The 16,276-nt window shown below is 43.0% G+C and overlaps 2 protein-coding genes and 1 non-coding gene across 4 annotated transcripts; 2 read left to right on the top strand and 1 right to left on the bottom strand.

The window, feature by feature from the left end:
• The first annotated feature begins 947 nt into the window (after nt 1–947).
• Nucleotides 948–4,570, top strand: abracl (ABRA C-terminal like). Of its 2 annotated transcripts, none has more exons than XM_076757105.1 (3): nt 948–1,016; nt 2,062–2,127; nt 3,017–4,570. In XM_076757105.1, exons 2-3 carry the CDS (start codon nt 2,067–2,069, stop codon nt 3,199–3,201), a joined length of 246 nt encoding a protein of 81 aa, XP_076613220.1. In that variant the 5' UTR covers nt 948–1,016; nt 2,062–2,066; the 3' UTR covers nt 3,202–4,570. The 2 variants fall into 2 exon arrangements, with proteins under 2 accessions (XP_076613220.1, XP_076613221.1); XM_076757106.1 differs by having other exon boundaries at nt 963–1,059.
• Nucleotides 4,571–7,096: 2,526 nt separating this feature from the next.
• heca (hdc homolog, cell cycle regulator) lies at nt 7,097–16,090 on the top strand. Its single transcript, XM_076756570.1, has 5 exons — nt 7,097–7,511; nt 9,702–10,758; nt 12,397–12,563; nt 14,518–14,672; nt 15,419–16,090. The coding sequence occupies exons 1-5, from the start codon at nt 7,373–7,375 to the stop codon at nt 15,581–15,583; spliced, it is 1,683 nt and encodes a 560-aa protein (XP_076612685.1). The 5' UTR covers nt 7,097–7,372; the 3' UTR covers nt 15,584–16,090.
• On the bottom strand, nt 11,966–12,037 carry trnap-agg (transfer RNA proline (anticodon AGG)). Its single transcript has one exon. It is a non-coding gene; the product is annotated as a tRNA-Pro (tRNA).
• Nucleotides 16,091–16,276: the final 186 nt, after the last annotated feature.

Here is a 16,276-nt window from a genome sequence, read left to right as displayed (position 1 = left end):
GTAGTGAGAATGCAGCCAATGAACAGATTCTGGACTCTGAGATTGTTCTCCGTCTCTTACAGCCGTGACTCAAGACTTGGTCACTCACTGTTATCTTTAAGTATTTCTAATACTTTTACTAATGTTCCTAGTAATAGTAGTAGTAGCAGTAATAATAACAATAATACTGTTTTTTTTGGTTTTGTTTGTAAGGGTAACGCAGGCTTGTGAGAATATTGAATGATGCATGTCATGGATGGAAATGTTCTGTGTGAAAGAAAAGTCTCCTCAGCACAGGCTAATTTTGTGGACTCTGTTCTGAAGGCCCAATAACAAAAGCTATTTTTATTTGGCAGATGGACGTGGGCTCTTTGCCCACTAAACACCTGTTTAACCGACTGTGAGTATGACTAGAAAAGGTAACTTGTTTGTGGAGGCAGACTACAGGCGCAAGATATCCTTCTTCCATGCCATATATGGGCCAGAGACCATGAAAGTACCACATCGTGTCACGATGGAGTCAGATGAGCTTTTATGGTGCCTTCAAGGGTTATGGGAAATTTGAGGAAGCAAAAACGCTTGACAGTAATCAGGAGAGAGAGAAAAAACTTTACATTTTGCCACCTTAGTAGAAGTTCATTCATTGGATTTATTTACTCACCGAGCCATGAGGTATTGCCCCCCCCCCTTTTTTTCTGTGATGGGTGCTAGTTTCAGGGTCTGAACACTGTTTACATGACAGTGTGTTACGTTTCGGTGACAATGAATGAAATATAACGATGCTGCTTATATGTTTGCATTTTTACAAAGGACACACTTCTGTGTTTTAGTCCCAATTTTTCATTTCCTTTTAATAGTCATATACAACAACTATGAGAAAATACATTTAAACGCGTGTGTCATATCTATCAACCCCCATGTTCCCACTACATAAAAATATGTGAATCTGCAAACCTTTAAGTGTATACTGGATATATGTGGATGTTTCCGAGCAAACAGTGAACGCAGCAACACTATACACCGGTGCTGATTGAACAGTAAGTCGTCCATCGTCTAATTAGAATCCAGAAGAATTCAAAGGTATATCTGTGAATGTTAATGTTACATCTAAGTGAATCGTTTTGCCGTCACATATTACATCCGTGTATCAGTCTGAAACTCCTCAGTCCTCCCTCAGCAGAGCGTTTGGTTCAGGCTGGGAGCTAACGTTACCGGCGAGCTCATCTCTGCTGCTCACGCGATTATTTGCTCTTGTACCCGAAGTCACGTAAAACACATCTGAATTGTGAATATTAATCCGCATTTGAGAATGACTTCACATCACTAAAACTGCGGAAGTACGGCAAACATCTGTACTTCACAGTGGCTAGCTTGGAGTGCTAACAGCCCATTTCCGCATTGATGAGAGTCTGCTCTGTTCATGTTGTAGCTCGTCACGTTGATCCGAATGCCACACAGTCAGTTCTATTAAATGTATTGTTAAAGCTACAGTATTTGTGTATATTTGATGTATAAAAGTTGCATTTGTATTGATTTAACGGCACTAACATCCGCTTTCCTCTAGGAGAGGGAGAATCTCGGTCCCGAACTCCGTTTAATAACCTGGCCAAATATAAATCGCTTTGCTGATAATCAATTTTAATCACGAGAAAGAATAAAAATTACGTTTTTGTCTGAATCGCGACCCTCTTCTTAAAAAATCGGCGAACAGTTTATCAATTTAAGATCATTTTTCCATTAGTACTGCTAATATCAATGTTGCAAGGAGCCGGTAATGTCGGTCGGGAAAGTTGAAAATTTTATTCAAATAAATTCTGCTTGGCGGATTAATCATGACCCGAATTTAGCAATTTACTTTTATTTAACAGATCATACATTTAAGAAGTTATTCACATTCCAAGTACGAACAGATCATTAAAATGACAGAATTTTGAATGGAGTTTGGCGTGGTGGTCTCTGCAAGACAGTGGTGTGTGTCAGGGATAACTGCTCCCATCCCATACAAAAAAAGGAGACGTATTTCAAGATAACAAACGTATGTGCATTACAATATTTGTCTCTTGATTTTGTTTTCCCTTCTAGCAACAATGAACGTCGATCATGAAATAAGTTTGCTGGTGGAGGAGATTCAGCGACTCGGCAGCAAAAGTGAGTCCGTCCGTGTTGGAGGAGGATGTTTTTCATCTTGAGGCACTTTGGCAAAGCTGGACAGTTGTGAAGCCTGTTCATGACTCGCATTCTAATAACCCATAAACATTCAGTCATGTGATGTTGAGCAGCAGTTCTAGCCCATCACTCCCAATGCTGGAAACATAAATAAACTACCAGGTCACACTTTCTCAGGAGTGTTTCAGTCTACCAGTCTTCACAGTAGTCCACTGTGCAGACATTTAGTCTGTCTGTCTGTCTGTCTGTCTGAGGGCTCGAATGCACCACTTCTACTGTGGTGCATTCGAGCCCTCAGCAGAGTACCATTGCATCTTTGAATTTACTCTTGAAAAAAACTCCTACAGTTACTCAGACGGTTATTAGACACTGATGAGTCTCATTTCATCTTTGTTGCTATGCTGCGTTCATGGTCATATCAGGAATGTCAGACAGCTGTGATATCTCCATCTTGGCCACAAATTGCAAGCCAAATTACTGCAAGGCCACCTAGTGCTGAAAGGATTAGTTGATTAACAGATCAGCAGACATTTGGTACTCATTTCAGAGACATTTTTCAAGGTGAAATGCTCAAACATTTTGGTTCCAGCTGCTGAAATGTCAGGATGTGCTGCTTTTCTCTGTGTTATGTCATTATAAATTAGATATCTTTATAGTTCTGGACACTTTGTTGGACAAAATGAGCGATTTGAAGAAACCATCTTGGGATCTGGGAAACTGTTATGAGCTTTTTCCATCTGTTTTTTTATAGTAGCTGGTACAAAGAGTCAGAAAACCTGCATGTATTTCTATTAGAATTTGAAGAGAATTATCCCTGCTATTTGGAAATAACCATCAATCATCACCACTCATTTATATTCTCTTATTTCAGACGCTGACGGTCAAACCTGCGTGACATTTGGGGTCTTGTTTAACGACGACCGCTGCGCCAACATCTTCGAGGCGATGGTGGGCACCCTGAGGGCGGCCAAGAGGAAGAAGGTGGTCACCTTCCAGGGCGAGTTGCTTCTACAAGGCGTCCATGATAATGTTGAGATTGTCCTGCTCCAAAATTGAGGCCAAAGCGAGGACCAGACGGGCTTCTAGCGACTCTGGGTCACACCAAGTCCTTCCAAATGCTGAGTTTCTTACCAGCTTGTCACTGAGCTTCTGTTTCTAGTTCTCTTCCTTCATGTACAAGGCTCAGTATTTGAATTCAAACATAATGACCAAACAGATTCGATCCGATTAGACAGTACACTTATGGACCCGGCCGGCATGTCTGCATATGATTTCATTCACTGTGTCTAGCAGAATCACGAAAAGGCATTTGAGAATATTTTAGGTTGTTCAGGGGCTGAAAAACGGCCACATCCACAGTTTCTGATGACAAGGAAAAGTTCTGTCTTTCTCAGGCGCTGCTGTTTTATCAACCACGGGTCTGACTTGTCTTTTGATACACTTTTAAGACTATAAACGCACAAATCAGGAATGTAATCATTTGTGGAAAGCATTCATTTGGGTAGCTTTTGTTAAATTTCGGGGGAAATTACAGTATAAGATAACTATCACAACCGAACGCCTCTCTTGATGTGTCGCACCGAACAAGATTCTGGCTCGATTTAGCAACTTTGACAAACTTCGTCTTCACATTTTTAATTGGAGCACTCTGATCTCGATAGATGGTTTATAATGGATGCTTGTTTTTAAAGCTGCACTAGGCAAATCCTCCCTTTCTCAATGGGAGTTAAGACCTCAGTACCTAAAAATCATGTGATATGTTGAGTGTTTTCACACTGAATCTAGTGCAGCTTTAAGACAACGGGTAGTGTGTGTCCACCAACTGTGTCACCAAATGGCAGATCCATTTACTGTTTACATGAGCCATTTCTACTACCTCTCGTAGACTTTTTAAGACCAGTGCTCGTGGAAGTTTAAGAACAATTCCCTCATAGAAACTACAAAGACAAGTGCATTTCAAGAGAGACTTTTGCACCTTTTTGTACTCATCGCAACCTGCTAAAGTAGTTTTTATCCTTTCATCCTTTTATAAGTGGTCGATACTGAATTTTCTCTGCTAAACAAATTTCAAAACTTGCCTTTCCTAAGAAATAGCTGATGCGCAAAATGCGAATGTATTTCTCGTGCAATTTTTGTCAGTGTATAATTGCAGGGTGATTGGTGCCAAATGCAGAAGTTGAATTTGTGATGTTTCTCAGGACCAAATCAACTCAACCAAAATATTGTTTGATGATTGTCCTGTGGCTTAAATTAGATGTCTTAACTTGAGGCACAACATGTGCATTGATAGTTATATTAGTCTGTAATTTTTGTTTTACCACTCTGCTCTGTACTGTAGGTCAGGTGATACTTGCAGATTAGGCGTGATCATGCTCATCACTGGGTAAAGGTCCTTTTTTATGATTTCATTTTGCTCTCAACTTGCGTGGAGGCCCAAAGTGCACAAAATAAAAGGAAAAAATAAACATACGAATAAATACAGACAAAATTATGTAAACAGACATTGTCAAATAATGCATTTTTTTCCCTTTAAACTCAGATAATGTTGTGAAATATTGTCTCATCATACTTTTTTCATACTAAAATAAATTTTTCAGGTCATTTTTAAAACAGTTTGGGGTCCAAAAAAGACATTAAAAAAAATAGGTGAAATAAAATGTAAAATAAACTGTAATAATCCTCTTAAATGCAGAATCAATGAACATTCCATAATCATTAGCTGAGTTTTTAAAATGTATTGGATTATTTATAGATGTAATGGTTACATTTCACATTTTGTCAATATTTAAACATGCAATTTATTTTAGACTATCGTGTTTATTTAATTTTGGCAGCTCTGGGCCTCCTTGGTAAGTGGCTGCAGCTATTTAGACGCGAGAAGAAAGATTTGTCTTGGACACACACCAGAGGGACCAACAATCTCAACATTTTTGCCTGAATGTAACATCTCCTGCTTAGCAGCTGTTGTGAACATCTGTATAATATCAAGCTTTTTCTAAGTCTCATTACATTTTGGGCCTTTTACCATCCACATCACACAGTTGGCACGCCTCATCTGCAAGTTTTATATGACCCATTGCACATTCACTGCTGTTGTATCAACCTAGCTACATCTTTTGGGTTCAGGTATTTGCTGTTTTACTTGAATTATGTGATTTTTCTTTTTCTAAAACACATAGACGGTTCACTTGCTTTGTGATTGTGCTCTAAACAGCGTTGGTCATCAAAAATTGGTTGGAATCAGCAAAACCGAGTGAGCTCAATCATATCCTAATTATGACTACAAGTGAAATGTAGCCTTGAAAAGACCAGGCATGTGAAATGTAATCATCAGAGTACAAGAAATAGACGAAGTAGAGGTCAGGAAAGTAATGGAAATAATGGAGAAAAGCAAGCGTGAGAAGGAAACATGCTGCTTGCATCACTGTCAGTTTGGATTATCCTGCTGTGGTTGCACTGGAGTGAGTTCAGATGGCCTCCTGAGCTCGAATGCAAACTACAAGTCAACATTTAGCAAGAGGAGACAATTAGGATCAGAGCGGTGCCAATACCTCGAGCCATTTCTGTGAACTAGTGGGATGCCTGCATGATGTGTTCAAGTGCGTCATTGTTGTCTTTTGCATTGGCAATAACATTCCTAAATGAACAGAGGTTCCTGTTTGTGTGGGATACACTCCAAGGAATAAAATCTTTACACTTGAAGCCTTGAACCTGCTTTGCTGCGTGTTTTGTCTGATCATGAAGCACACTTTGTAACAACACTTGATTAAACTTGCTATATACCACTGAGACCAAACACCTGCCGTTATTGCATGATTGGAATGTGTTGATTTGTAAGGGACAATCTTGGGAAATGCACAGAGTTAATAATCCTTTATTTTGTTGTATCTTTTACTTTTCAGTAATTCTGAGAACACATAGACTAAAGTGTTTCGGTGCGAGGAGATTATGGTCACAGCAGACAAACAGGCTGAAATATCACAGCCGAACTGGAGAGCAGCTGCTGCTGTTTTGTAAAATGTCTTCAGTCATGTTTTGAACAGGTTTGAACACCACCTGATAGGCAAAAAAAACTTTAAATTATAAGATTTATGAGTGGAGTTTGGTGCTCCGAATACCTGAGGGGGAAAATACTGTTCTCTTTAGTCTTGTCAGACTTTTCTCTCACACAAAATATTTGCTTGAATTCAAATACCATTGATTACTACACAGGTGCTTAGATTTATACACAACCTGCTGGTACTGTCACCGTTCACTATGGTCACCCATGCACATGAAATATGTGCTGTCCTAACTGCTAAATGAGACAGAGATGAATCTCCAAAGGTATGTGACGCTCAGTACTTCTCAGTAACTTCTGCTGAATCTGCTGCTGCATTCAGGCACCGTGGGAATATCTGTCAACTGATAAAGGTTAATTTTGCTTTGATTTTTATGAGGTATTTTTGTATGTCAATGAACAGCAAATATGTCTGTAGGTCTACATAATTTGTATATGATCCAGCTATGTAACTTAATGTAATTATCTATTATAAATGTGAGTCTGAGTAGAAAAGTCAGTCTTTGTATCTCTTGGATCTCTGGTGATTTCAACTTACATTATAGGTGGATCAATCTGAGACCATTTACTTTCATTCGCTGCAGCAGTAATTGATTAAAGTACTGTACTTTAATACATTTTTGAGATATATGACTTAACTTGAATATTATAATATTAATATACGCTGGATTTGTTGCCAATACTTCTGTAATATTTGTGTACATTTACTTCAGATTGGACTGTTTCTTCCTTCCACCATTGCTTTGTGATATATAAACAAATAAATGACTAAGTGCTAGCGTTAATTAACACAAATAACACAAACATTTGACGCAGTAAAATCCGAGCTTTCCCACAGGATATGAACGCCGCATAAGTTGCTGACAGCTAAGGCGGGGGGCGGGGTTCTGTGACGTCAGGGGGTGGAAGAAAACAGCGGAGCAGGAATCAAAACAAGAGACGGACACGCCTTCGTTCTTTAAGGTTATAGCAGCTTATTCCTTCTAGCTGCTGCTGTCAGAGCTGCACAAAACCCCGCCTGCCGTCCACGAGGACGCCAAAAAGCAGCAACACAGCGCGAAAACACTGCAAAACACTGCAGAAATGGAGTCCACAGAAATGTCAGACAGCGTTGACAGCAGCCGCTGATAGAGGTCGAAAATAACACTGACATCCGAATCCTGTAAAATGCCCAACCAGAAGAACAACAAGGGAAAGAAAAGCAAACGCGCCAACAGTAGCGGAGATGAGCAGGAAAATGGAGCCTGTGCGGCCGCAACAGGAGGCGCGGCCGCGGCTGCTGCGCCCAGAAACGAGCGCTCAAGTGGTAAGAGAGAGGAAACGGACGCAGATGTAGAAGTTTAGTGATGCTGCCTTCCTGCCTGGGGAAGCTCCGTCTTGTCTGTGCCACTGTGACATACCTGCACTGCTACGTTGCAAATGGCACAATTCCCCCCTGTCCAATTGTCCCCACGCTGTAGAGAGCGCTGTACCAAACTTCTATTTAAAAATGTATGAAATTAGCGCTTCCTTGATCATCCGCTATAATGGTCGATCACGACTTGAGGCCTTGTGTGAGCAGAGTGGGGTTTTTTTATTTGGTCGGCTTTGTATGTGAACAAGCATGAAGCTAGTTCTCAACTGCACTGAAACCTCGGTTTGTGTAATTGCTTTGCATGGATTTGGAGGGGCGACTGTGGTTTGTTTTGGTACTAGAGGACAGTGGGAGCAGCATGCAAAAAAGTTGAAATATTATGGAAGCAGGTGTCCCTCGGTGTGTCGGATGTCAGCTGAATTGGAGAGCGGTTGTTAAGTTTTGCTAAACAGGCTTTAGCATTGTTTGAACACCTTTGAGTTGTGCCTGATACGCAGGAAATGTTTAAATTGTGCGATTTCTGAATGGAAGCTGGAGCCTCGAGCTCCTCTTGGAAAGGAGGATGATCACCTATGAAAATAATATTCCTCGTGGACAATTGTAGCCTCGGGGGGTCCAGATGACACAATGCAACACTTCCTTAAATACTGCTGCATCCACCTCACTGATCGATGGCTGTTGCATGTGCCGTGCGGGCCTCAGATGTCTTTTCCTGACGCGCACCTTGTCCACATAGTTTCTGGTTGTGGCCTTCCTCAAGGGTAATACTGACACCTCACCGCTTGTGTGCGCACTCAAGTCCAAGTTCATCCCAGACAGCAGCTAGAAAAAAGTGCTTGACTTCTTGTACTTTTAAATATGGTGCAAGTGTGGTTTAAAGCAGACGTGCATTTACAGCGACGCTATTGCAGTTAAGATAGAAGTGGATATCAGATAGAAATATAGTCGTTTTATTTATTTTATTACATTGTTGTAATATTTGTAAGGTAGACCTGTCATACCTGCATTGCTTCAGAAAGGTAGAGATGCACAGATGTATTTATTTTCCAAAACTATATACTATCTAATAATATCTCAATGGAATAGAGCTGAAATTCTTAATAAAATCGTCATTAAGTTAATCAACAGATAAGTGATCAGCACTTATTTTGATTATTGATCATTTAAGTCGTTTTTCAAGCAGAAATGCCAAACATTTAAGGTCTTCCAGCTCCTCATAGATGTATATTTGCTGCTTTTTCTAATTCTTAAGTTACAGTAAACTGAATTATTCTTGGGCTTTTGACCATCTTTTGGACAAAACAAGCAATTTGAATATGACACGACATTATGCTGAGCGCAAATCAATCGAGTAATCAATAAAATAATCAGCAGATAAACATGTCATTACATGACATTAATGCATATTTCCTTTTCAGAACGGTAAAATCAGTGGTTTGTATTGTGAATGCAGCTTTGTGGAGCGGTTGTTTATTCGTGGGTTTTCAGAACTCAGTGCAGCACTTACCCACTAAAATGATGCACAGGGCTAAAAATGCATGGGAGAGTGCATTTTTCTCCTCTGTGCGGTGACTTTAGAGAGAAAAGCACTGACAGCGTACCGGAAAAGGAAGGAGGAAACTATCCCCCTACACACGCCCACAGTGTATTATCATGAGCTACTTCTTGTAGAGACTGTGTGCCCACATTTGCTTGATTCACATCCAGACTTGACAATTGGCAGGGCTTGAATAGAGCTGCTCACGGGCTTGGATGGCCTAGTTGAAATTCATAAATTGATGGCGAGGAGGCAACAAGGACACTGAAATCCCCCGTTTAACATTTTCACCTCGTGTTGTGTTGCTGATATGCATTGACCATGATCTGTCTTATGGTGTAGAGACTGCCTCAACTGTTAACCTAACCCTAACCCTAACCCTTCCTGTCACTCAACAAACCGTTTAATGGACTAATTGTTTCAGTTCTGATCACTTCAGGCCTGGTTCTAATGTTTATTCTGACTGTCAGTGAAGATGCAGATTATTGCCTCAATCGATAAACAAGTCGAGCCTGATCTTGAGCCCAAAGGCTTATGTGGGAAAATGTTGTGGGAAATTGTGGTGTCATCGTCTCCTCCTCCCCCTCCTGTCTCTGCTCCTCCAGAGGGCCAGTGTGCGACGCCTCTCGGCTGCAGCTTGGGCCGTCCCATCGACCTGGAGAAGGACGACTACCAGCGGGTGCTCTGCAACAACGAGCTCTGCCCGTACGGCAACTGGATGCATCTGCAGTGTTTCTACGAGTGGGAGAGCTCCATCCTGGTCCAGTTCAACTGCATCGGCCGCGCGCGGTCCTGGAACGAGAAGCAGTGCCGGCAGAACATGTGGACCAAGAAGGGCTACGACCTGGCCTTCAGGTTCTGCTCCTGCCGCTGCGGCCAGGGCCACCTGAAGAAAGACACCGACTGGTACCAGGTGAAGCGCATGCAGGACGAGCGCAAGAAGAAGCCGTCTGAGAGGAGCACGGGCAGGAACGGGCCCAGCGGAGGGGCCATGGGGCCCGGGGACGGGTTTTTTGAGGAGCCCAAGAAAAGCAAGCTACCAGGAGGAGCAGTGGGAGGAGGTAAACTAGCCCTCAGAGCCTCCAGTCAGGAGTTACCTCGGAGACAATCGATGGACCGTCAGAACTCTTCAGAGAGAGGAGCAGCAGCAGCAGCAGCAGGAGGAGGACATGCTGCAGGAGGACCCTTTTGTCTGGGGCCTCCTCAGAAGTCTCCAGGTGACTCTCCAGGACAGTCTCCTCCTACCGGTTTCCCGTTCTCCCCCACTGCTGCCCACGGGTCAGGAGGCGGAGGAGTGGGATTACGAGGTTCCCGTCCGCTGGGGGAGTTCCTCAAATCAGCCGTCCACATGGACCCGCAGAGGAAGCACCTCCTGCTCGGGGGAGGGGTCGGCCGGGGGGGCTGCTCGGTGGGAGGCTCCGGTGGAGGGGCTCACCTGGACCCCGGATCCGTTCTCCCCCTGCCGCTGTCCTTCGCCCTCCCGCTCCACCACCGGCTGACCTCCGGCAGCGTGGGCGACGGCACCCACTCTCACCCAGTGCAGTTCCTGAGGAGGCTGGACCTCTCGGAGCTCCTCACCCACGTCCCCCGACATAAACTCAACACCTACCACGTCCGCATGGAGGACGACGCCCAGGCAGGCCAGGGAGAGGAGCTGCGCAGGTACACCGAAAAACACCTTTAGCTGCTTCAACCTAACAATTTAAAGTCTCTCTTTTGAGTAATGAGCTCAAGGTCATTTTTGAAAATGTTTGGTCAAAAGCATTAAACTCTCCAGCGCTTCAGAAACCCACGGTAGTATTTTAAAATGATTTATTTGCCAGTGCAAAGACCTGAGAGCTGCGCTGAGACGCCCGTAAAGACACCGTCAGAAGCTTCTGCACTTACTATCGATCGAGACCTAAAGATTTATGAAAGAATAACTTTCTTGTATTCTGCTGCCTGCTTGGGAGTTGCAGCACCTCTGAACAGCTCTAACATCACTATAAAGCACAGCTCTGCGTCTTTAATTGAGCTTTATTTCCCCTCCATACCAGCTCACAATGAAAATTTACAGGATTTAAGAGCCGACTCCTCCTTCATGCGTTGGAGGATTGTTATTAGTTATTTGGACCATCCTTTCTATTTATGTGACATAATATAAAGTTCATAGTGGCTTTGATGACGGCGATGTTCCTTTGTGTTTATGTTATAAACAATGTAAAACATACAAGAAACATAAATACTTCACTTAGTGATTGATTTTGGTTTATCAAATCAATAGTTAAAGTAATAAACCTGAATACTCAGTGATGATTAATACTTAAAGGGGTTGTAACCGACAGTGGGTCACATGACTGCTCACCGCGGCCTACAGTGAATGTTCGTTCAAAGTGTCTCAGATGGAAGTGAAGCTTACAGTCACTGCGTTCATTCATTCATTCATTCATTCATTCATTCAGGTCAGTTGAAGGTCTCGCAGCCTCTGACTCATTCAGGCAGTCAGCGGTCGCCACCCGTGACATTAACTTCTGTTAGTTCAGCACAAAGTTCAGTCTGTTGCTGCTTTTCAGCACAAAAAAAATAGCCTGTAAACTCAGCGTTTACGAAGTTCATCGCTCTGCAGCCTCTTGTGGTGAAGTTCACTTCAGGATTGTTTCTGCGTGTTTCACAGCAGCACTTTGCGTCACCAGTGAGGGGCGCTGCAGTGCTGAAAGCTACGCATTAACGATGATGAATTGGTAAACGCAGCTCACCTGTGTTACTGATCTGTTCAGACATGGAGCCTATAGTAACATCATAGGCGTTTTATGTCTCATTGAATTAAAGAACAAGAGGGGCACAGCCATGACTGCTGTACTTTTGATAATGCATGATATACATATATTGTGGGCTCGTCCGGGATTTGAACCCGGGACCTCTCGCACCCTAAGCGAGAATCATACCCCTAGACCAACGAGCCACATATGCCTTCACTCATCCCCAGACAGTTGACCGCGGCTCCGAGCCTTTTTTTTTTCTTGATTTGACATGTGAATTTCATGAACCAGCGCTCGTAACGATTTACCGGCCGCCTCACAAAGCAGATTCAGAAGCTCCAGAACATCTACTGAAGGACCTTATGGTGAGAGTAACACAGGAGCCATCATACTTCGGCAAAATATCGTAAAATCAATCTGCCACTACCTCATCAGCTTCATTGATTTTTGTAAATATCTGCTTATTGTTTGCTAATTTGATGCAGCAACATGAAAGTGTGGGTCTTAACGATGGTGTCTCACATGTCTCGTCCACGCTGAGTCTGTCCATGTTGCCCCGCAGGTTTATCCTGTCGGCCCTCAGCGCGAGCCAGAGGAACGTGGTGAACTGTGCGCTGTGCCACCGAGCGCTGCCGGTGTTTGAACAGTTTCCTTTGGTGGACGGGACTCTGTTCCTCAGCCCTTCACGCCACGACGAGATCGAGTACGACGTCCCCTGCCACCTTCAAGGTCAGACCTGGTTTCAAGACCTGAGATTATTTTACACAAACACGTGTATGGAGTTCACATAGCTCAAGATAAGGCATGTATTTTGTACATTCGGTTCACACATATGACAAATATTTGAAGTGCTGACAGCAAGTTTCATTTGTCCCACTATGATGCAGTACAGAAGTGGGGAAAAATCTAACTCAAACCCGTCAAATACGGGAAATAGCTTGAGATAAACTTTGTTTCCCTGGTGATGAAATCTAATAACTTCAGTGGTACCTTATTTTTTCATGTGGCGCCCACATCTGGTCAAATGTTTGTGCAACACTTTGGTTTGTGATCACATATCTGCAGAACAGCTGTGTTTAGTGCTAATCAGCAATTGCTATGGTGCTAACATGCTAAACTACGGCAACAAAAATGGTACACAGCATGTCCCATGACCGTAAACAACAATGGACGGCGCGTCTTCACTTCCTCCAAATGCACAAAAATATCCCAAATGCAGGTGTTGCCATTTTACGCTGCCGTCTTACCAAGGTCCCGCCCATCATGAGTAGGGCTCAGCTGTCAATCATGATGTCACTGCACCTTTTTATAGCATAGGAATTAAAACTAAACTTATCAGAAAAATGACCACTTGAATATTCCTCAGCGTCATAAAAACAACCTAAAATAACAGAAACCGTCTTTTTTAAAAATTCATTTGACGCGTACTTTGATTTTTTATGTTTGACTCATTCCTCTTCGGCTAACATGAAAGGGGCGGGGTTTACAACCTATACCACAGCCAGCCACCAGGGGGCAATCGTGACGTTTGGCTTCACTTTTGAGGCACTGCCGTGTCGTCCATCTTTATGTACAGTCATTGATTATACCTGCTAAACATCAGCATGTTAGCACTGTCGTTGTTAGCGTATTAGCTGGTCGTTAGCATTTAGCCTGAAGCACCACTGTCCACACATGGATCCCCTGGATCTCCAGAACATCAGCTGCCACAGTTTCTTCCAATCAGGAAAAAACCTACATATTTAACATGATTTTGCTGAATTACATTTTCACTTTCCATCTGAAATGTTTGTCCGCGTCAGCTTTCCTTTCTGTATAGACACTTTACGACGGGTGAATCCATCGATAAGCCCATACTGTGTATATCGACATTAAAGGTTTTCTGCTGGCTTCTGCACAGTCCAGCATGAATGTGAATTAGCGCGACGGCTGCGAGAAGCTTCTCTGATGTGCTGCCAACGAGCTTTGATACGTACGGCCCTTGATATGCATCAGTATGAAAGGATTATTGATTACGTTTTTCACGCTTCTGTGTCAGGCAGAATACAAATGTTGGTGCGAGACGGACGGCTGAATCGTGCTGTACACTTAAAAAGAGGTTTTGTCAGTGTGGATTTTGCTGTGTTTGTTTGTCTTGACAAAATGGAAATTTTTCTTTCAGAGAGCAAGTTTACAGGGACTGATTTTACAACAGGAGTTCACTGAAAACACAGCAGAACACCATAATCACGACTCTCTTGAGACCAGTCTTGGACCCTCTGAGTGGCTCTGAATATATTCATGTTTGCAGTGATTTGGATGATAATCTGCATTGTATTTCCTCCACAGCTTCAGTTTGATGAGGTTTAAAGCTCTGCTGGGCAAGCACAGGGAGAAAAAACACACTAAATAAAACAACAACCATTTTCCAGGCGTCGCTTTTTCGGACTCATTTGCACAGAAGCTGCACAGAGCTGAGGAAGTTTCCTTGTGGTAGCTGCCAGGCTGCTCTCCATCACAGCATCAGGCCTGTATTTGATGCCGACTGTCCAGTAGCTCGGTCAACGATAACGAGCAAAGGGAGTAATCAGGAAGCTTGCTGCTTTATTGATTTTCCTGCCTGATTAACAAACCATTCTGACCTGAAGACAAACTTGTTATTTAGTGAATTAAATGCCTCAATATGTTTCTTTATTTCCAACAGGCAGGCTAATGCACCTCTACGCCATCTGCGTGGACTGCTTAGAGGGCGTCCACAAGATCGTCTGCATCAAGTGCAAGTCACGCTGGGACGGGAGCTGGCACCAGCTGGGCACCATGTACACCTACGACATACTGGCTGCTTCGCCCTGCTGCCAGGTAGAAACCCTCACGAACAGTGGGACAGAGAGATGTATGTGAGGGAGTTATCAGCCACCTCTGCAGCAGCCCTCAGCTCTGCACAGCATCCTACTGTCTCTCATTGTTTTCCAGCCCATGACTATTTTAATAAAAATACTTTAATAGACCAGCTGCACGGCGCCTGTCCAGCACCGGACAGCAGGCAGACACAGATAGGAACGAGCTGGTGAGCATAGCAGTAAAAGTACTCCATGACAAGTAAAAGTCCTGCATTCAAAACCTCACTCAAATATGTTTTACTGCTGTAGATGTTTATGGTTGAGCTCATTTGAACTATTTAATATACAGTCGGGTAGTTTAATCTACAGCAATGCATCATATTCTATGAAATCATCATGTTTGTAGCGCCGCTGTCCTGTGAGAACCACGTATCGTGATTTCTATCTTTCTTGAGCTGCAATTCCTGTTTGAAAGGTGCGACACAAATTAAGTTTTCACTTCATCCTTCAGTTTATCACAAACTGGAAATCACCAGATTTGGAGATACGTGGTTTTCACTGGACGGGAAGGGTATGAAAAACTGTACAACAGAGATGTAGTAGAGTAGAAGTATAAAGTAGTATGAAAATAAACGACTCAAAGCTGTACTTAAGCGCAGTATTTGAGTAAATGTATCACTGCCATGTCAGCAAGTTTTGAATATTTGCTGCAGCTGTGAGTTGACGCCCTCTGACCTTTGACCTGCGTCCTCTGTGTGTCCTCAGGCTCGTCTCAACTGTAAACACTGCGGGAAGCCGGTGGTGGACGTTCGAGTCGGGATGCAGTATTTCTCCGAGTACAGCAACGTCCAGCAGTGCCCTCACTGCGGCAACCTGGACTATCACTTCGTTAAACCCTTCTCCTCCTACAAAGTACTCGAAGCTTATTGACAAAAGCTCCTCGTGCATGCTAGTTAAGCTGCGTTTGTTCCATTTTTTTAACGAGTTTTTTCTTTTTTTTTTGGCCTTAAAGTGGTTTTATGTTTTTAAGTTCTCTCTCTTTTGATTTCTTTTTTATGAATAGGAAAAGGATGACTCTAGTTTAAAAAAAAAAAAAAAACGACAGTATCTCTGCTGTTTAGAAAAAGGTGTTTGACCAAAGTGTGGAAGTGACACTTGGGTCAAGCAGACACATTTATCTGTGACAAGTGAATGTATCCGTACGCCAAATTTGCTTTTATTTTTTACCAAAAACATAAAGAGGAATCTTGAATAAAGCAGAGAAAGATACGAGCGGGTGTCAGTGTGATATCTGTTGACAAGTGAGCAGCTCCTGCACGCCATTTTGACATGAAGTGAAAGTCATCATCCGACTCGAGTGCATCTAAGCACACAGATGATGTATACATGTGCACAGACGGGACAAATTACAGGGAAAAGCCGAATAAATGATTAGAGAAACAACAAAAGTGCCCTGTGTGATGTAACGAAGCTCATTTCCTCGCCTGCTGTGCGACATGTGAAATCCTGATAAGGCCTAATTGACCTCGCTCTTGGATCAAGATGGCAGGAGGAAAAGATCTGAGCGACTTTATTCCACGTGATGAAACGTGTCTGTATTGGTGGGAGCCGTCTCCTCCACAG

Source organism: Chaetodon auriga, chromosome 18, assembly GCF_051107435.1.
Source record: "Chaetodon auriga isolate fChaAug3 chromosome 18, fChaAug3.hap1, whole genome shotgun sequence".
NCBI lineage: Eukaryota > Metazoa > Chordata > Actinopteri > Chaetodontiformes > Chaetodontidae > Chaetodon > Chaetodon auriga.
This window is presented reverse-complemented; position numbering and strand designations above follow the sequence as displayed.